Raw genomic sequence first — 22,277 nt, 5'->3', positions numbered from 1 at the left:
ATTCTTAATCTTATAAAGGTTCTACCTCTTTATTACTCTGTTCAAAAATTATTACAAATATAATCAAAAATATAACCAAAAACTAATAAAAATATAATATTAAAATAAAAATGAGTTCTCTACATTAAAATATGTTGTATTATCTATATATGTTGTACCCATATTTTGAACTTTATTTGCGTTTGAATGCAGTGACCCTGCGTCTATATAGTCTTTCTATTTATCTATCAATGGCTTTTCGTTCCTGCAATGTTTTATGTTTCTTTTGACTAAGGTTCTGTCGGTACGGTGACCAACCTGCGGCTTGTAGATGTCAACGGCAAAAAAATCCGCTTGGCATGGACTGCATTGGCGGGAGCTACAGAATACAAAGTGGTGATTCGCAGTACTGATGGTGAGGATGGTGGTGTTGATGTTTCTTTTGGCCTTCTGGTGAAGATTTGCTGCTTAGAATTACAATTATTTGTTCCTAGTCCCATAGAGATCACTTTTCTGAAAGTAAAATCTAAATCCAATCACTGTGAGTGTTTTAGATCCACAATGAGTAGATCCTTGATTTACTCTGTACAATAGGTAACCCCATTACCATTTTTTTATTATGCAGGTTATCCGTCTTTAGATATAGTGGCTGCATTAGTTCTACAAATATAGTATTTGCAAATACAGAAAAATACCAGTTGTCTATGATAGGAATCTTGTGTTTTGTAACTACTAATATTTTATATATTACTGTTTATTATTACACTATATTATACAATTGTTTGTGTGTAAAATGAACCTCTTACAGGATCTTTTGAAAGAACAAGAAGAGTTCCAGGCAACCAAAACACGGTTGAAATTAACAGTCTCCAAGAAGGTGTGACGTATGAGGTGTTTATATCAGCATTGATCGGTCGAAGGGAGGGCTCGCCTGTTTCCATCACTGTCCAGACAGGTAATTTCAGAGATAGGATGAATAAAATAATATCCAACTCTTCTATTTATCATTGTAGCAGCTGAGTATAAAGCCGAGTTTTAAATAACCTTGCACCTTCTGTCCTTTGAGAGCTGAAACCAGATCCAGAAGGGGTGCAAAAAGTGCAAGATCTGCAACCTATGCTCCTGAAGTTTATATTTACAGCTCATGGGGGAGGGTTGTACACCTATTGCCCATTCCATGACCATGGGATTGAACAATTGTGTCACTTCACATTATTTTGTGTTATCTGCAGTCATAGGGCGTTCATCATAAAAATGTATGGTATTGGCAAGTAAGTCATCCCTGGCATCCTTTAAGGGAGCCTTTCTCAACATCTCTACCATGGGGAACCCTTGAAATAACCTTCAGGTCTTTAGGGACCCCTACTATAATTACTATATTCATGTCTCAAAGTAAGAATGAAGCCAAATGCAAAACATGAATGGCACAATTTGTGAAAGAAAACAAAGAGAATAAAAGAGAAAATAAATTTGGGGAGTATTTGAGTGCAGCCCACCAGAGGTATTTCCCGGTCATCCTGTGGGTCAGTCTGACCATGACTGAAGCCATCTGCTCTGTAAAAACTGCACGTTTGGAACTTTTGGCATTGGATCAACCAAGTCTGAGAATCATACATTATATGATCATGATACAATATGTGATTACGATAATATAATATTGTCTATGATTACAGTTTGCAGATGTAAATGATTGTATTCCTATTCCATTGTGTAGAGAGCTATGGAAAGTCTTGATTGCAGCCTTTCTCTAAATCTCCAATTATCTTGATCCTGTTTATTTAACAGAAACCGTGTCTATTGGCTCTGTGACAAACCTTCGCGTCTTGGAAGCAAGAGGAGATCGTGTCCGGCTGGTTTGGAGAGGCGTACCTAGAGCCACAGAATACAGAATCCTGATACAGAATTCTGAAGGTGACTTCCAACATTTTTTTTTTGGATTCAATAAATTCAAATTACTGCCCTGGACATGAACAATTTCTAATCTCAGCTCATAACCAGAAATCTTAAGAACATTGAATTTAGCAGGCATCTAGCAAGGCTCATTTAAAAGTCATCAAGTAGTCTTACGGTAGCCTTCAAAGAGACCTGCTGAAGGACCATTCCTTCAAAAATAATCTTCCTAAATGTATGTGCTTTAAACCTTTTTCACATTTATTCACATTTATATATGTATTTACCTGTAGTACCTGTACTTTTTTCACATTTATATATGTATTTACCTGTAGAAGCCAGACCTTGTGCAGCTCCGAGGCTGCTGTTAGGTCCTTCCATCTTGGATGTGATACCAGCAGTCCCAGCAGACTCAGCTATGTCATATGTGACATGTAATTGTATTCCTTTTTGCTGCTTCCCTGACATAATAGATTATAAAGGGAGGTAAGGGGGTAGGGGCATAGGAGCTGGGCCAACACAAAAAGTAATTAAACACTTCTAGAAGAAACCTAGAAAGAAGAAAAAATTTAAATACGTTGATAGTTTTAGTTACATGATAAAAGATTATTTTACATGCAAACCTAAAAGGCTAAAATGTACTTTTCAGATTTCCACAATAACCATTGGCATCTGGCAAACCCCATATTATCATTGCAAGAAGTTTTTAAAAAAGAGTAATGTATTATGTGAATTTATGCACTTAGCTTTCTTTTTTGGTGTTTGTGTTTATGCTTAGATGGAACGGAAAGAAGCCAAGTGATTCCAGGAGATCAGACAACATTTGATCTGACCGATGTGCAAGAAGGGATCACATATGTAGTGAGGGTGACCCCAGTGGTGGGAACAAAAGAAGGAAACCCTGTGACCATTAATGTTAAAACAGGTGGGGATCCATGATATTTTTACAATTCTTTGCACCAACCAATGAAGCCCTCAGCAGACATTCACACTCCTGAAGCAATCGATTTCAACTATATCCTTCCTGTGGTCATCAAATTCTACTTTACAAGTTCCCTTGTGCTGCCTCCTTTTTCTCATACTCTTTTTGGCATTCTATTAGCAAAACTTGTTTTTTAAAAGTTCTCTCAGAACTCCTATAAAATGTGTTTTTATTCATCTGCTTGACTAGCCTTCCCTTTCCTTTTAGGCCTCAAAGAATATCATTTTGATACTTTGGAGTTCATAAAAATATTATTGTTTTATTCTTGTAGGTAACATACAACCCATCAGCTTCCTTTTTTTCCTGTCCTTCTTTTTTTTCTCCATTGGTATATGAATCAGTAAGTGTTAATATGATATTGTTGGTCTACAATCAATCCAAAGAAATAAGTAATTATAATAAGTCAGAAATACATGTAATGATGATTTATCTAAAGTTTTGTCAGTGTTTAATGATTTATTTGGTTGCAGCAGAAACAGGTATTGGTGGAGTGGTGAACCTTCGAGTTGAAGAGACTACGGCCAGCAGAATACGTATTGTATGGACTGGGATAGCAAGAGCCACAGGATACAGAGTGACATGGAGACTAAGTGATGGTAGATCAGAATCTTTTAATAATAAGAGATTTATTAAAAATTGTAAAGATCACATTTGGGCACATTTTTCTTTACACATACAAGGCAATTTCATCTAATATTCAATCACAGAACTAGAACATAAAAATTTAACCTCCAACAGCTCCCCTGAACATCAAAAAGGGATTTGAAGTGTTTGAACCAGTTTACTACATTTGGCAATTTTGTGAATAAAGTTGGTTGATTTTGTTCTTACAGCACTACATGTGGCAATTTTTAGTTAGTTTCAAATATTACTAATATTTATCCACTAAGAACTACAAATGCTTTGCATGAAATCATCCAAAACATTTTGCTACCCACAAATTCAATTAACTATGAAGTGAGGAATGTGTTGACAGCTCGATAAAGTTGATATGAAGATCAAATGGAAAAATCAATCAATCATCTGTAGCAGTTAAGCTAATGCAGACCTAAAATAATGTATCTGATTGATAGCAGAAGATCAATTCCTCTGACTGTGTCTAGGCACTTTTAATACTGGCAAATATATTTACATATAGGAATTCAGTTCAGTTTTTTACTTTCTAGGTTGAAAGAAATTATCATGACACAATCCAAAAAAACATTTGTGCATTTGCCTTTTAGTTATAGAGATTGAGGCCTCCATCAGAGTAGGAGAAGTTTTTCTGAACAGTTTTCAAAGGCTTATTGAAATAATGAAAGCCTAAAGGAATGTTTTGTTGTATTTTTACAAGGTCGTGAGCTCACCAGAATCCTCCCAGCTGGGACAACATCGTATGACATTGATGGACTGCAGGCCAACTCAATATATGTTATTGGGGTGTCCGCTCTTGCTGGTAACACGGCAAGCAGCCCGGCGGTCATCACGGCTCGCACAGGTAAGCCGTCCTGTACGTTATGGTATGACATAAGTTTTGTATTTTAAGTTAAAATATATTTAAAGTCATAACAGTTGATAGATTGGATACATTTTAGATAGACAAGTCTATGGCTGTCCCAAAGACTAACTAGGAAGTAAGAGGTAATCTTTAAAAAGTGAGAAGAATTCTTCTCTTAGACACCTCTTACCTGTATAGGTGTTCCCCAATTGACAGTTTCTCCTCTGTACTTGTTTTGAGGATACCAGACCAAATGTAGAGGATGGATCTCCCCAGTAGTGACACATACAATATTTCAATTGTACAACAGGAAAACATAATCAAGGACCTATGGCCCCAGTGGGTATTCTACTGTTCTTCTGTTGTACAATATACATCAGGGTCAACAAATGTTCATGTAAGGTAACTGATGATTGTGGAAAATGGAGCAAATGTAGAATCCATGATAAGCTGACCCAGATTTTTTCATCCTCCTTCAGAAAAGGTTTTTTGTAAAGCGTAGTCTTGATCCTAATAAACCGTACAGACACCTGTCAGAATAATTGCTTTGACTAACCTGTGTTTTTTTATATATTTTCTGAAAAAGAGGACGCAGTAGATAAAGTCACCAATCTGAGAATCCAAAACCTTGGCGAAAACACTATACGTGTGGAATGGAGTCCCGTCTCCCGAGCCACAAGCTACCGGATTACTTGGAGACGTAGAGATGGTACGTTCCTCTTTTTCTACTTTTTTATTGTTAATACTCATGTGTCAGGTTGACAGAATTTTAAAAAGTAGGGTGTGACATTTGGTGGGTTTCAGTAGAAAATGGGAACTGTAAAGAGAAGTAACCAGGACCAGATTTGGACTTCATACCCCTGGGCTTGTACTACCAGTCCTCTCAAACAGGAGTGTCTAGCTTTATATCACACCTAACAAGATGCAGCAGGTAAATAAAGCTCAATATACATCAAGAGCAGAAATAGTTTGTGTGTTCTACATCAGGACACCTAAAACCTACGGTTAGAATAGTAAGGCAGAACATTGCCATATGTTGCAAGTCAAGCAAAAAGGATAAATGGTATGTTCATATCTATTCTAGCCTATTTGCACTGGGTTAGGTCAAGTGGGACCCTGGAGCATTTTATTATTTGCAAATGTGTCAATGACAAAGTGAGAGTATAGTGAATAATGAAGCGGATTGGTTCCAAAATATTTACGTGTTTCTGGAATTGGAAGAACCACTCCTTTTTCTTTGTAATAACATTAATATACAATATATGTTTTTTTCCTCACAGGGGTTGAAGTGTCACGTCTGGTTACCAGGGATGTGACATCAGTGGATATTACAGATTTAATACCTGGCACGGTCTATACCATCTTCGTCTCAACTCTCATTGGCTCACAAGAGAGCGAAGTAGAATCTATAACTGCAGAAACACGTAAGACAGACTATAATAAATACTACACATTGCATAATAATATAAAGGTTCACTGTGGAGAATGTTTGGTAAATGCCTTCTAGGTTTATGTATTATGTATTAGATATTCTGTGATATGATAAGTTATTGCCAAAAAAATGACCCAGAATGGGCCACTTGTTATCTTCCAATCCAATGTATTCCAGTCATGAATTGTTTATTCCCCAGGACAACAAGAGGTTGGTGCTGTCACAAGCCTGCGGGTCTTTGAGAGCCAGAATACCATACGGGTGACGTGGGTTGGTGTTCAGGGAGCCACAGCGTACAGGGTTTCATGGAGCCCAGAAGGTGGTATGAAAAATCTATTTCATTTTTAATACTGAAAAGCTTTTCAAAACAGCATCCTAATAAAGATTTTTCCCATAACGACCAATTTTTTTTATATTAAATTAAGGAGCTGACAATGTGTAATGTACTGCTCATGATTTTGTCATTGTGTATATAACATAGAAAGGAATAAGTAGATATCATATTTAAAACTGTGCAGAAACTCAACTAACATTCAGCAGTCAACTTAGATTTGTGTCCATACTTTGGACTTTTTGTTGTTTCCATTGCAGGAAGTGAGAAGAATGTTTTTAGTTGGGGACTCGGACGTTAATGAAAGTATTATTTTCTGGAAAAGAAGGCTAAATTTGAACCCCTGCCAGGTTTATGTGATATCAGTGGACTGTAGAGAGCCTAAACTTTTTTTTAAAGAATATATAGGGTCACCTTTCTTTTCTATGGACCATTGCAGAGTGTGAGGACTTGGTTGGTTCTTCTCTAATCAAGGTGGATATGTCCTGTATTAAATGATCAGATTCATTCAGCCACTCACATTGTCCCAAGAATATATTGGCACTTAAGTTAATTTTCAGCCTCAAGTCAGTTTATTCAATGTATTCCCTGCAGAAATTACTTGAGCCCTGAAGAAAGAGGAAGCGTGCCCCTCGAAATACTCTGGCTCTATATAGCATATTCCTTACCAGACACTTTTTGTTTTTTTTAAATATCTTTTTTTGTAGTAAGAATTTATGGCAAAAAATGTACCAATGTACATGACATAGTTTACTAGACAAAGAAAGAAAAAAGAAACAATTCCATAACAGACAAATTACCCAGACATATGACCAGTTGTACTCGGTGCCCCGAACTCGGTATTGTGCTACAAAAATGTAAAACATTTTTTTATGGTTTGTAGACAAACTTTCCTTGCTTTATGCAAAAGACTTTTATTGTAGAAGTCATTCTTTATTGCCTTTTTCAAAGCCTTCTAACCCCGCCCCCCCCCGCCCCATACTTTAAGCAAACATGCTCTACCCAAAATCCTGGTGTCCTCCAGCTGGTCATGTCATGTTCAAGACTCTTCCTCTTCTCCTCCAGAGTTATAGTAGGCAATCCCCAATAGTACATAGTAAGTCCTACAGGTGGTGTGTCCATCACACCATAGGCTTACAGTAGGTGGGTTGAGTGTCAAGCGAACCAGTAGACAGCAGTGGCAAAGGGTGTAGGGAGCAGTGCTGAGTAGTATAGTGTTTCTCAACCAGGGTTCCTCCACAGCTTACTAGGGGTTCCTTGAGCAATTTGGGCCTCTCAGGCCAGTTTAAGTGACACCAATGATCTTTTTAGCTATCTGTAAGGGTGATAGCATTTCCAATGGGCAAAAATGCAAAAGGTATTCTTCCGATTGACCACCATGCTAATGTTCTGTGAGCTGTGAATATAGTAATTATAGCAGCATTTCCCTGATGACCTGAAAGTTATTTTAAGGGTTCCCCTTGAATATAGTAATTATAGAAAGGGATCCCTGAAGCCCGTAAAGTTATTTCAGGAGTTACCCCATGTTAAAAAGGTTGATAAAGTCTGGTGTAGAGCATGAAAGCCATTTTGAAACTTTTTTTAAACAGGTAGAGGGGAACCAAATAATTTTTGTTAGATATTTTGCTAGATATGGGCTTTCATAAAGCACTGATTGGTTCAGTTTCGGTATTGAAATATCTGCCTGCTGCATCACTAGGTGGTCCCGAGCAATCCAGAGAGGTGCCAGGAAACACCAGTTCCTTCGAGCTCATCAACCTGGACCCAGGAGTGCGATACACTGTGAGGGTTACAGCAGTGGTAGGCAACCGGGAGGGAAAATCGGTCAGCACAAGTGTTACAACACGTAAGTAGCCCCCCTCTCCATAAAAGAAATTATTTCCCTCCATGATTTGTCTTCCTATACATAAAATATTTTATTTTTTTCTTCTGCCCTGATCAGCGGATATCTCCTCTGTAAACCCCATCAGAGATCTCCGAGTGATGGACATTTCACGGCAACGGGTTAGGCTGACATGGTCGGTGGTTCCTGGAAGTTCTGGCTATCGAATTTACTGGAGACGGGTGGATGGTAAGGACTTTTTTTTCAGTATTAAAAATATTCAAGATCAAACAAAAAATGTTTTACTGAACTGTGGTTCTATGTAAATATTTCTTACAGGTGGTCAAGAAACTAGTCGTTTGGTGTCTGGAGATGTGGGATTTTATGACATTGACAACCTAATATCTGGTGCTCGGTATCAGTTCCGTGTGGTCTCATTATCTGGAAGTCAAGAAAGTGAAGCTGTAACTACTTTGGCAAACACCCGTGAGTCCAACATCTGATTTGATGACTTAAATCTGAATTCCAGGCAGATATAAAAATTTTCCTTCTGTTCCAATGGTTGTACACTATTGCTACTAGGAACAGAATTTTTTAATTTTTTTTTCAAAATAGGTGCCTAAAATTAATAAATTCATATTGACCTAAATTTGCAACTTTATATTCAAAGGAAGAGTAGGATCAGACCACATGTGCTTGAAAATGGAACTAAAGTTCCATTTTAAAAATTAGGGATCAGGAATTATTGCAGAAAAAGACCGGCCAATGACCCTTCTGCAATAGGAATTCTTTCCTGCCTGATCACCCTCCCAGCTGTCAAAATTTGCTGAGCTGTGCAAAATTGCTTTATCTGTTCTGGTTTTGAAACTGAATGAGGGCGTGCAGGAGTTTCATCATCAAAGATCAAAATAAGGAAGAGAAGAAGGAAGAAGATGGTGGTACCCATGACAGAACAGGAGACAGGTGAGTATCCACTGGGTTTAGACCCGCTTTAAGGGTGCATTTAGGCTTTTTTCACCTTCCTCTGGATCAACTATGTATATACGCTAGGTTGCTCTTCAGAATATGCAAGTTTCCTAGTATGTTTTTATATTTTTTATGAGGTTAAACCTAATGAGCTTGTGGCCTCATTGCCATTTCAACATGACTAGCTATGTAACTTAAAAGTTGTAAAACCTGGTGAGCCGATTCAGCTTCTGTCTTCTTTTATAGTATTGATATGCCAACACTGGAATTCTCCTACCATAATTTTGGCTTTGGTGTTGTCCACCTGGGAGGCTTTCTTCTCACCCTTGTGTGTTTCAGGTTTCCCTGTTGCATTGTCCATAATTTAAAATAAGTAGACAGTCCAGTAGGGATAATGGGAACCCCAGATTATAGCACGGCTGGTGCTTGTAAACTCAAAACAAAGGTCTTACTAACAACAATGAGTCGGAAGCAAGTAATCTGTACCTAGAGTGGGAACAGGCAAAAATGCACAAAGTTTAGCACTGACTTCACAGTCCCTGAGCAAATTAATGTGTGTAACTTCTAACCGATGACCCGTTTCTTCTACAGTTTGTGGAAATGGAAGAATGGATATTGTCTTCTTGGTGCACACCACCCAGGACAACCAATATAACGAACAGGCAATTAAAAAATTCCTCTCTCAAGTGATCTCTTCAGTTGGACCCCTGGGATCAAATGCCACTCAGGTAATGTTATGGCTGACAATTACAAGTATAGAACAGTATAAAACATGTTAGGAATGTAATATTGTATTATGTAAAAGTAGAAGATTACTAATTACATTTTAAACACTATTACTATTTTTGTTATACTGCATTTTTTTTAATAATGAAGTATACAGTTTCTGGTTTAATGGTGACCCAACCCACAGGCCAGGATTTCTTGTATATTACTTGGCAATGTGCACCGATCCAGGCAACATTTGGAGACTGTTTGTTGTATAAGAGGTTGTTGGTAAGTTACTTGCAATTATGTATGAAGAGAATGGTTGAGTTGAGCTTTCATTCAGTCTTTTTCCCAATGGGCAGGCTGGGTCCCAGAAATGTTTGTATTTTTTGAAACAATCTAACAGCACCGCCTATAGGTTTTTCTTTATTACTGCAAATCTCAGGTTTTCTAGTTTCTGTTGAAATTGTTGGGAAAGTGTTTTTAACTTGTCATGTCACTCACCAGGTCTAATTTATGAAAGCTCCCCGAAATTGAAGAAGATAGACCATAATGAGTGAACCTGGGAGATCCAGCAAACTTGAGATTTGCAAACAAACAGCAAATGATTTCTATGAAATGAATTCCAGGTTTGCTGGATCACCAAGGTTTCCCTAGTTCTCCCATAAAAGTTTATCCTTTCCAGTCTTGAAGAAGTTCAATAAATCAGGCCCGCTGACTGTATTTGTGTTTGGCCTCTTCTACGCGCCCCATTTGTTTCTGGTTTAAAAAGTGGTTCCAATCTTTACAATTTATTTTTTATAGGTGTCTGTGGGCTCTTACAGCTTCCGTCAACGGCCTTCTGTGCTACTGAACCGTTCCAGTGAACTTAGAACAGTCCTACAACAAATCCAAAATATCCCATTTACAGATCCAAGTGGAACTGCTATTGGTAAGCAGAGAAACCTTGGCAAAATCGTGCTGATAACAGAAATTGCCATTGTGTGTGTTCAGCCATGCATTTATTTCAGTTTTTCCAACATAATACAGGAGTAATTATTAATTTTTTACATCTCTAGGTGGAGCCATAGACTTTGCAAGGAACTATTTATTCTCAGCAGTTTATGGAAGGAGACAGAACGTTCCTGGGGTTTTGGTGCTTATAGCGGATGGCCCTTCCTCAGATGATGTATCACAGGCATCGAACGCTATCAGGGCTGCTGGTATGTAATTCTGTATTACCCAAAAACCTTGTTATTACTTTTTTTCCTAAGAAGTCTTTTTTCTTCAAACGAATAACCCAACCACTCACCCAATACCAAGATATGGACCCTTCGTTTTTTAGTTTCTTGCAGAGTTCCCTATGCAGAACAATTACAATCAGTTACCAATGGATATTTACAGATTTAAAACTCAACAAGCTGTCCACTGCTAGATTTTTAGCAGCAAGTGTAGAGGATTTACCCCTGAACACATTTGAAAGCGATGCTTACATTTGCTTTGATAACCCACTGCTCTGTTTAGCTGCTGGAAGTGAAGAGGAAACCAAAGGTTAGCTCCTAAAATGGTCTTTCCTACATGTGACAAAGCTGGGTGCCTGAGTGGACCATTTCCAATGACCAAAGATGTCACATTGGAGGAAAGAAATTAAATCACATGCTCCCTATACAAGTATGTGTAAGTCAAACCAGGCAAGGATCCCTGCAAACCTAATGTAACATTAAAATGGAGAAATATCTATGAAGAGAACTTTTATATATCATATATGTTTCTGTGCTCAACTGGACTTTTGTATCTTCCCACAAATGATAAAAGTTGTTAAAACTGGACTGTCATTAAACAATAATATTTACTTTCAAACTATGGACAAATGCATGGATTCAATTGACCCCTCCATCCAAAATCTTTGTAGCCTAAGGGACTTTAGCTCTAATCTTCTAATTCTGTACTAGAGCAGCCAATGACTACATTACTAGAAGAGAAAGATGGTGGGATCAGTAGGACCCTTAGAAAGTTGTCAGCTGTCCTTTATGTATTTAGCTTGGGTCAGCTAATGGAGCATCATGAGATGTGTAGTTATTGTAGCTAGTGCAGCATTTCTCAACCAGGGTTCCTTCAGAGATTCTAGGAGTTCCTTTGAGCAATGAGCAGTTTGGACCTCTCCTATCAGTTTAATTGACACCAATGAACATTTATGCTTATCTGTAAAGGTGATAGCATTCCCAATGGGCAGAAATGCAAAAGGTATTCTTCTGATTGACCACCATGCTAATGTTCTGTGAGCTGTGAATATAGTAATTATAGCAGCAGTTCCCTGATGACCTGAATATTGTTTTAAGGGTTCCCTCCATGTTAAAAATGTTGAGTGTCATTCCTGACCATTACACTGACCATGTCTCCTGATGTCCTAGGTATTCGAGTCCTGGCAGTGGGGATGAATGACGCTGATCGAGAACAGCTGCGTCGAATTGTCACCGGCCAGAATGCTCAGAACGTCTTTTACACCGAAGAGGCAGCTAACCTAAACAGCTTGGCAGATCCCGTGGCGGAGGCCATATGTTCTGTCTCTCAAACCCAGGTGGGCAACTAAATTCCTTATAAACCATCTGAGTTGGTTAAAGCAAGGCCCTGAAAAAGAAGCCTGTTCATCCTGAAGAAAAGATGGGAAACTCTTACATTGGGTCTGATTTATTCTCTAGGAGTTCTAAGTTCTCTAGCACTGGAGGCAATAGACTATAATGGGAGAACTTGAGTAATACAACAACATCATTGATGAGCCTAGGCGATCCAGCAAACCTGCAACAGATTTCTTAAAAATCATTTGCTTCTTACTGGAAGAGATTTCCTAAAAATCATTGCTTTTAGATCAGTCCTGGACCAGATCCATTCCAGGTTTGTTGGACCACCCAGGTTCATTCCTGAAAGCCTCCATTCTCCATTCTTCGAGCGCTTTTCTACATCAAGCCTATTGTGATTGTTGCTCTGTATATGCATATAGCTGCATGAAAGCAGGATGAAAATGCAATAATGGCTTTATTCCATCAGTGCCGTTAGGATTATTCAGGGCATTTTCTCTGGGCTCACCTCCAAAGCTGAGGATTTATATACACTTTACTCAATCCGCTGTAGTCCTAGAATGGACTTATCTAAACTGATATAATTTCTTTGAAGCCATAGTTAAAATATTATACTTCTAGACTTTTGGGCCTGATTTATAAAAGCTCTCCAAGACTGGAGAAAATAGACTATCATGGGAGAACCTGAGCGATACAACAAACCTGGAATGGTTCTGGTTCACAATTGAAACTTTTTTATGATTAAATTTATTCCACGTTTGCTGGATCTCCCAGGTTCTCCAATGATACTCTACTGTATCAAGTCTTGGAGAGTTTTTTGAGGCAGGCCCAATTTCCCCTAATTGTAATGTAAGGTTTCCATATACTCTAGAGGAGGTTTAATCATGTAGTAAAGATCTTACTAATCAAAGGGCAAATTCATGTAAAAGCAAATGCAAACTATTTTTTTTCAAATATGGAACTAATTGTAGGTTCTATGGAGAAAATGTGGAGGTGGAAATTTACCTAAAATCCCTTCTTGCCAAAAATAACTGATTTGGGTTTATTGTCATCTTTTGATTCTGAGTATAGAAACAGATCTCTCTATGAGTATGGAGCATGAAGGTGGCCAAAACAGGTATAAGGGGTATGGGGTGTAGGTAGGTGTATGGAAAATGAGACTATTACCTTATGTCCTGCAACACAAATACATTTTAAAGACATTAAACCTGCTCTACGCAGGATAATTCTCTATTTCTTCTCATTTAAGATTATTCTTTTTTATCTTTGCTTAGGAACAGTGCACAGTACAATGCCCACAGGTAAGTCAATGCCCAAATTCCTGATTAAACCCTGACATTAACTTAACACAACTTCCATGAACTCACTTTTACATACAAAGCTACCAAAATGATAATATACCAGCATACACATACAACATATTCTATACTGAATTGCAAAGAAAAAAAAACAACAGTTAAAAGAAAATACCAGAAATTAGCAATAACCACAATGAAATGAAGATATTGGATGTTAGGTTTTGTAAATTGACTTGATTAGATAAGCAACTTGACTTTGACAAAAGAATATATACAAATAGGTGAAAGAACTTTCCTTGGTATTATACCCCACTAATAATTCATATATTTTCTTTGTTTTAGGGTGAAAGGGGACCAAAGGGGGAAGCGGTATGTACCAAGAAATCAATAAATATATTTAATGTAAAGGGTACCTGTTCTTCAGGCGGTGGGTAGACCTATTACCATACAAAGACAAAACATCTGTCCTTTGGTACAGTGAATATATATTTATATATTTTTAGACCTGACCCTGTATAGCCAAAGCCCTCCCTATATAGACATTCAATCGTTTTTATTTCCTGCTGTATTACAGTATCCCTTTATTATATATTTGTCTCATTATTCCATTCTGCTGCTAGTATTAGGATCATTGGTCTTCTATTATTCTAACTCATGTTTGCAGGGAACCCCCGGGCGTCCAGGATTGGCAGGACCTCCAGGAGAACCAGTAAGTATCCCTTTGGTATGTTCTATCCAGGCAGTATCTAGAGTGTTGAGGATTATTTCTGGTTCCACCAGTCACAGGTAAATCCTTTTGAAAAAGCAGAAGAAGAGTAAGTAAGGAAAACGGACACACTTCTTCCATCATCTCATAGAGACAAGATGGTCCGGTTTAGTTAGTTATACATAGGAGTTGTAAAAATGCACAAAATGCAAAAAAAGTTCATGATATCAGTAAAATACATTGAATTCTTTGCTGGAGCTACAGACTGATATAAAGGACCTGCTAGGAAGTTGGGGTGACCCCTGTGCCCCTCACAAATAGCTGCCACTAGTGCACACCCACCAGCTGTCGCTCATTTGGAGAACTGTCCCTCTTTGGAATCTAAAATCCAGAATATTGATATTGAAATTGCATATCATATGTCTAGCTATTGTAATGTCATTCCTGCATAAGAGATCGTGTGACAGTCTTTAATTCAGTAGGCGAGGCTTTTAGTAGAGAGTAATGGCACCCTTTACAGTAAATCAAACAAATGCCGAAATATTATATAACAGAAGTAAGATGTATGTATTGTCTTTGGGACAGGTGTGCACACCAGGTGTGAAAGATTTACCCTCATCTGTTCGTGTGATGATAACAATGTTGGTTTTCCCATCACTTTCTGTCGCCAGATCAATAGTCCCCAATAGTAATAAAGACCACACACACAATAAAAAAAAACCTTTAAACTAAAAAATTGGTTTATTTACACTTTAAGCCTCACAAGATGAAATATTATTTGTTGGAACTATAGATATCATTTTATGATTTGAGCTAATAAGCAACAGCTTATAGCAAATTTGGAAGTATTCTGCAAAACTGGACATCTCAGCCCCATTTCTCCAAATAACAAATAGAACAGAAATGCTGTTAGGTTTAACTAGAAACCTCTAAAATACAATGAACTTTGATGATGAACAAATTAGAAAGCAGATTTGTGTTAGACAATTGTGATTTTTTTGTTTTATAGGGTCGTAGTGGCCCCCCTGGCCCTCAGGGACCTGTTGGGCCTCGTGGACCCCCGGGTGAGGGGACAGCAACAGGAGGACAAAAAGGAGAAACTGTAAGTATTATTATAAATAGAGTTTTGCAAAGGATTTGCAGTTTAAACTAATATATGAAGATGTCCTGTCGGCTGCCAGGAGGATTGTAAAGCAATGATTATATCTTATGCTTGCATAGAATAAGCTGCGTACACACGGCAAATTTTTCTCGCCCGATAATCGGTATCGGCCAATTATCGGGCGAAAATCTGCCGTGTGTACAGACGTTCATGCATCGTGCAGTCTTTTCTCGTTGGAAAGGATCGTGAAAGATCCTTTCCAACGAGAAAAATTGCAGGTGTGTACGCAGCTTAGAAAAGGGTAGGAAAGTGCAACATCACCCTGCATTTAGAGATTTGCTTGAACTTATAAGACAAAGTATTACAGTGAAAACACTTAAAAGTTTTTTTAATTAAAAATGTAAAATAATAATTGTTATAAATATCCATTAATATTAAATGATGGTCATATATGTATCTTCTCTAGTTCTTTGACTTATAATGTTACCCTTTGCAGGGTGACCCAGGGGCAGACGGCCTCCCAGGGACCCCAGGACGTCCTGGAAATCCTGGCACTCCGGGCACTCCGGTGAGTTTGACCCATTTTAGCCTATGAATTGCTATGAGCACAATACCTCCCAATAATCACAGCTCATTAAACATTTAATGGTCTCCAATTTTATGTTTTATTATAGGGGAGCAGAGGAGAAAAAGGAGAAACAGTGAGTATGTTGGTGAAAGGTCTAAGTGTTGTGATTTACAATATGGTGTGTTTATTAATGCAGAGTTTTGTGTTGCTCAATGTAGGGGGAAGCTGGACCTCAGGGGCCCGTTGGTCCGAAAGGAGAAAGAGGCTTTCCGGTAAGATCAAGTGGTACTTCTTTCAGCCAAAACAACATGGCTGCCTGGGAGTAGGGGCTAACAAAATTGGGCAAATAGAAGTCTTCATATTCATGTTATTGTAGTAATTAACTTAAGTATATGCAGAGCTTTATATAATAAAAGTGCAACAAACTAAAGCCCAATGCAGCTGTGTCAGCAAAAGATTTGGGCTTTTAAAAACAAAGGTACCAAAAAACCTGGTGCATTGGGTCAAGGGATCCCATTCAGATGAATTGGGTTAGTACATTGACAGTTGTCATTACATTGACAGTGATTGGCACTGCATTGTGCACTAATGGGCACAATCCAGATGTGTACTGCAGTATACTGGAGAGGTCTAAATGAGCCCTATAAAAAGTGCAAACCGGCAATCTTTCCTTACACATAGAAATTAATGAAAAAAAACCTAAAAGTGTAGATTTTTTTTTTGGGGGGGGGGGGGGGGCATTTTGTTTTGGATGGCCTGGGGAAGCTTTGTCTGATTTTTATTGCTTGTGATGCCATTCATTTAAAATTGTTTTCTGCAACAATTATTCATTTCTTTTGCACAGGGTGAACCTGGTGAAATAATAAATGGTGGAGAAGGTATCCCTGGAAGGAAAGGAGAGCCTGGAAATCCAGTAAGTATCATTGGATAATGGGAAATGCATTGTTATTTATTATCTTTGGTCCTTTGGGGGTAATAATTAAGGTATTAGAAAACTCAGCTGTATTAATAATTGAGAAATTAAGCTTTCTACCAATCACAATGAAACTTCTTGTAGCCAAGACATTGAAAAATTATTTCATATTGACTGCTATGTGTTAATGACCTTTTTCAATTCTCTGTATATTAATGGGTACCTGTATTAGGATCTAACATGTAGGCCTCCATTGGTGGCTTATCTTTCTAAAATACCAGTGGCCCCACTTAATGCTGATGCAATTACTTCAATCTTTGATGTTGTGTACTTGATCCAGATCAAGGTAACAAAATACTAAAGCCAAAGACAGACAGGTAAAGTGCTTCATTTACCTTCCATCCAGCAATGCCATTTTTCTAGGTTTAGTCTCTTCCACCAATGTGATTAGCCAGCAAGACATAAACCCATCATATGTACACAAGAGGTATTTTATTCTGACACTATGCCATGTCAAGAATGTTCATGAAGCTGCACTTGCAACATTGCTGGAAGGCAAATAAGGCAAAAAAGCCAGCTGCCCGGTAATGTTTTATTGTAAAGCTCTATTTGTGATATAATTAGTATTTCATCAATGAGATGTTTCATGTTTCTCTTGATACAGGTGTACCTTAGAGCAGGTGTTAGTCTGCAGTACTAGTTATGACCACCAGATGGCACTCTATGAAGTTGAGCCATTCTCCCATTCTAAGCATGCATTGTTAGATAGAAACTGTCCAGCTCCGGCCCTCGCAGGGCACAAGGAGATCAGGATATTTAATATTATTTATGTGCTGCTTCTAGCGCTCAAATAGTCTGGCCAGGTGGTGGGGAGAAGCTAAGGAAGAGAGGAGACTGCCCCTGCTGCTGGAAAAATGAGAAGCTTGCTTGGGGTGGAAGGAGGTTATGATAAATTTCACAGTGGCTCAGCTTCCCCTGGCAAAGCAGTAGGCCCACTGCCCACAATGACAGGTCAAATCTGGCTATAGGAAGAACTGAATTGCCAATGGGTGCCATGGCTCCATCTCTAGAACCTATGAAACAGTTATTCCATTTACCACTTTGCTATTATAAATGTTTGTATTCACTTATCAATCTGATTTGTATTAGAATGTGTCGTGTATATTGCTGTGTTTAGTTAGGCTTTAAAGCCACCTTTTATCACAATGGAGTTTTTCTGTATCCTACATACCTAGTCATCCATCTGTGTTATATTTGTATGTTTGTGGACTTAAGTTTATTTAAAATTCAGAAACACAAACTCATTTTTTCAGTAAAAATGAAAGTTATTGGGAAATTGGGATTGGCTTCATTATAAATCTTTCTCTCTACAAGGGAATTCCGGGACAGCCAGGTACTCCAGGGCAGAGGGGAATCCCTGGAAATTCAGGACCTCCAGGGCCTGAAGGACCAAGTGGGCCTCCAGGTGTACCAGGCCAGTCTGTGAAGGTAAGTGGATTGCATGCCACCCATAGATAGATGAATGGAGTCATATTTTAAGTGGATTATATATTTAATTTTGTTTGCCAGCATCTCAATCTTCTTCTTATTTTTTTATTAGGAACTTCAGGTCCCCTTTAGGTTTATACATCTTTGGTATATTTTCATTAGGCTAGACCATACATATTTGTACAATCGCCTAGAAGGTTAGCTTTTGCTCTTTAGATAATGGAACATAGATAGGATGCATAACTATTCCCTGTGCCTAGAAGAATAATTTGTGAGTTTTCCTAAATCAAACCAACACTGTCTAAATTCTTTGGCCAGCAATAAAATAAACCTTTCCAATGAGAAATCTGGTGGCTACAATTGCAAATTCTGGTTACCTGGTTGTTATGTTGATGCTCTAGATTGAATGTTTTTAGCCACACATCTATTAAAGAGAATAAAGTAAAAAAAAATGCAAAGTCCAAAATACTGATTTGCATGCTTGTTTCAGTTTAATGACCCAAAAAGAGGGTCAGCATGAGCTTTCATTTGTAGGAGTGATCTCCAAGTCCTGTCACTTTCACCTGCAAAACATCTCCAAAATCCACCCCTACCTGTCCCCAGAGACCACCAAACTCCTTGTACACGCTCTTATCATCTCTCGTCTGGACTACAGTAACATCCTCCTCTCTGATATTCCACTAACCCGACTCTCTCCTCTACAATCTATTATGAATGCTGCAGCCAGACTCATCCATCCTTCCCACCGCTCCTCTTCTGCTGCCTCTCTTTGTAGTTCTCTTCATTGGCCTCCATTTCACCTTAAAACCAAAATCAAGCCCCTGTGCTTTGCCTTCAAATTCCTCCACAGTTCTTGTCCCACTTACCTTTCTCACCTAAAAGAAAAATACTCCTCTAGCTGCTTTCTTCACTCCTCCAATGACCTACTAATGACTTCCTCACTCATAACCTCATCACATGCACGGCTCCAAGACTTTTCTACAGCTGCCTCGACTCTCTGGAATGGTCTTCCACATCTTATTTGGCTTGCTCCTACTTTCTGTTCATTTAAATGAGCCCTTCAAACCCAACGCTTCAACCTCACCTACCCGTCTTCTTCTGTCTCTTAAACCCTCACTACTTACCCACCATTCAATATCTTCCCTCCTATTGTGTGATACTTCCCCCACCTTTTAGATTGTAACAACTTCTGGGCAGGGACCTTTCCTCCTCCTGTGTCACTTTCCTGTGTACCTGTCTGTCATTTGTAACCCCTATTTAAAGTACAGCGCTGTGTAATATGTTGGTGCTATATAAATACAGCTTAATATTAATAATATTAAAAGTGATGGCCTTTAAGCTTCTCTCATGGTTTCATTTAAATTACTTGATCCAGACTTCCCCATCAGAAGAAGATTTGGGTATATTCAAACATTTAGATACTGCTGTACTTCCTTAACAGAAACTTCACTATTAAAGACCAATCTAATCTCAATTGAATGCCTTCCCATCTGTAATACTAACACATACATAGCCAATGTTTCAAGTGTGTACTTTGTGTTTTTGTCTTCCAGGGAGAGAAAGGAGAACGAGGTGAGAGAGTAAGTGCATTTTCTTTTATTTTTTGCCATACTGTTAAGTTCATGCTGGCTGTTGAGCTAAAATATCTAGTTCTTGTAATAATATCAACCATAACTAGGAAGTCCATGAAAGGGACACTTACAATGGGAGGAGGGATGTTGCATAGCTTAGCTCTGTGGAAAGGCCATGTGTGTCCCATCTAAGACAGCAATGTTTTAGGAGAATGATGACCCTTTGCCTCTTGTTTCATTATCAAATTACACAATGTTAAATTATTATTATATCCAATATTCAAGCATGTATTATGTACAGATGATGGGGATTGTGCACCAAAAACATACAGTGCCAATATTTGATAGGTTAAAATGGGTTCGGTGTTCCTAAACCATAGAAAGATACATAAGGAGCAAAGGGGATGGAAACATGTGCAAAGGGATTACTTGATTGGGTTTCAGGGAGGTTTATATGTAAAGGATAACAGCTGGGATAGCATATGGTACATGCTTGATTAATGGCTAAGTGGTGGCTAGGAGAAGTTTTATTAATTGTAAATAAGGTGTAAGGGGCAAATATTCAGCCTGTGAGCTTTGTAATATAATAGGGGTATTTGGGTGGTTTGGCTTGTTGAGGCATCTGTTGGATTTGCAGGGTCTTAAAATGCATTCCTCTTACCAAGTTCAGGTAAGAACCCACCTTAGGCTTGCATTAGCTCCCACTGCTTAGTCTCAGAATCCAGCAGGGCAGATACAAAGATTTTGGACACTGTCTTGCAGTAAGCCAACATTGCACACTGGTTTAACCACCATTTACATTTCCACTGACCCTAACAATGGGACTTATTTTGCTTCCTCTGACACCAATGGTCTATTAAATTCCTATGAATGCCAGCAATGGGGTCTATTTTATTTCTATTTTATTTCTAAATATTTTCTATTTGCTAATAATGGGGCTTATTTCATTCCTATTGATGCCAATGATAAGGCTTATTTTACTCCCACTGACATCAATGGTGATGATTATGTTTCTTATGTAACTCCCTGTTTTACCCTGTTTTTACCACTCCTATAGTCATTGATATACAGTATGTGTTTGACAAATTTATGGCTGAAGTTCAGCCATATTATGGATGTAAAATGTTCTCAAAGCAACAATTCTTGTGTCTTTTCTCCAGGGACTTCCAGGACTTGTCAATGGAGTTGCAGTCAAAGGAGAACCCGGTAGTCCAGTAAGTGGCCTTATATATACAGTGTTATTAATGAAAAATGCACACAATACTCCACAGCCTTAAAAATAAAAAAATAAAAAAGTTATATAAATCATTAACTTGCTTGTCATGTTATGACTTTTCTTACAGTTATCTAGAATTCAGTGGATTAATTGTGCAACAAATGCAAACTCACCCATACAGGTCTATTGGAATACAAAACCAGCTAGTAGATCAAAAGGAGATAAACTGCAGGTTAAATACATTCTGAAAAAAAAATCAGAAACATCTGAACTGATGCATTCAACACAAGCACAAAGCTTGTGGGCATAGACCCAAAATCTAGACCTGAACATGGGCACCCGTACATGTTGTTGTTGGCATGCATTACATACAAAACCTCTTTTGTTTGGTCTTTTATAGGCAGGATATTAGGGAGCTTTTTCATACCATTGACAGCAAAGTGGATCATTTGTGGATTATCTTTTTTCTTTTCAGGGCCCACCTGGTCTTAATGGGGCACCAGGCCTACGAGGACCAGCTGGAACACAAGGGCAAAAAGGTGACAAGGTAAGCGAACACCTTTGGAGCATTCTGGGAGCTGTCAAACCAAAACCAGACAACTAGTGAATGATCCTCTGATCTGGTGACATTGTTTAGTTTGGTGGTCTGTCTTTGCATTGATTGAACTGGACAGAGAACATGAAAACCGGGCAATCACTTTAAGAGTCATTGAACATTGTAACATTAAAAAGCCAAACATTTACACTGTTTTTTTCCTCAGGGTGAGACGGGCGAAGGTTTCCCAGGTCCGGCAGGACGTGCTGGAGATCCAGGTGATCGAGTGAGTTCCAATCAATATTCCCTAAAACGTCTAACTCAATGTGATTTCCAGAATCTGTGCTGAGGTCAAACACCAGCCAATTTTTGGTTTGGCATAAAATCTGGAAGAGATGATATACTGTGTCAGGTTATTTTCCCTCACCTCCTGTCCTTTTGAAGGCCATACAAAAAATAGGGTAATGGGGAGTGGCATTTTTTACATGGATAGAAAGTACAAGCTGCAAAAAATCATAGTCATAGTACTAGTCCCCATTTAAGGGACAATTCTGTAGGTGTCTTCAATGGAAGGTTTCTTATCAAAGGAAAATGAGGATCTATGCAATACTAAAAAACACTTTGACCCATGGGCAAGCTAATAACTAAAGTACACTATTGACTGGTAGATGCCTCTTGGTGAATGATGGATGGGGATTTGGAAAGACATTTGCAGTCCTGGGATTTTCCACCAGTTGG

At 38.3% G+C, this 22,277-nt stretch overlaps 1 protein-coding gene across 1 annotated transcript in view; it reads left to right on the top strand.

Moving 5' to 3' along the window:
* The window catches only part of COL7A1 (collagen type VII alpha 1 chain), a gene marked incomplete in the record, with an annotated part of 99,157 nt that overhangs the window by 33,522 nt on the left and 43,358 nt on the right, over positions 1 to 22,277 (top strand). Inside the window, 29 exon segments of the mRNA XM_072421206.1 lie at positions 275 to 394; positions 788 to 934; positions 1,765 to 1,890; positions 2,648 to 2,794; positions 3,322 to 3,447; positions 4,185 to 4,328; positions 4,915 to 5,037; positions 5,609 to 5,752; positions 5,960 to 6,082; positions 7,791 to 7,937; positions 8,034 to 8,162; positions 8,253 to 8,399; positions 9,471 to 9,607; positions 10,392 to 10,518; positions 10,646 to 10,789; positions 11,978 to 12,144; positions 13,417 to 13,443; positions 13,783 to 13,809; positions 14,105 to 14,149; positions 15,156 to 15,248; positions 15,745 to 15,816; positions 15,923 to 15,949; positions 16,035 to 16,088; positions 16,661 to 16,729; positions 18,104 to 18,217; positions 19,771 to 19,797; positions 20,949 to 21,002; positions 21,480 to 21,551; positions 21,766 to 21,825. Of these exon segments, the coding sequence (XP_072277307.1) occupies positions 275 to 394; positions 788 to 934; positions 1,765 to 1,890; positions 2,648 to 2,794; positions 3,322 to 3,447; positions 4,185 to 4,328; positions 4,915 to 5,037; positions 5,609 to 5,752; positions 5,960 to 6,082; positions 7,791 to 7,937; positions 8,034 to 8,162; positions 8,253 to 8,399; positions 9,471 to 9,607; positions 10,392 to 10,518; positions 10,646 to 10,789; positions 11,978 to 12,144; positions 13,417 to 13,443; positions 13,783 to 13,809; positions 14,105 to 14,149; positions 15,156 to 15,248; positions 15,745 to 15,816; positions 15,923 to 15,949; positions 16,035 to 16,088; positions 16,661 to 16,729; positions 18,104 to 18,217; positions 19,771 to 19,797; positions 20,949 to 21,002; positions 21,480 to 21,551; positions 21,766 to 21,825 (2,939 nt within the window).

Source organism: Pyxicephalus adspersus, chromosome 8, assembly GCF_032062135.1.
Source record: "Pyxicephalus adspersus chromosome 8, UCB_Pads_2.0, whole genome shotgun sequence".
NCBI lineage: Eukaryota > Metazoa > Chordata > Amphibia > Anura > Pyxicephalidae > Pyxicephalus > Pyxicephalus adspersus.
Note: the sequence above shows the minus strand (reverse complement) of the source record. Positions and strands in the feature narration are given on the sequence as shown.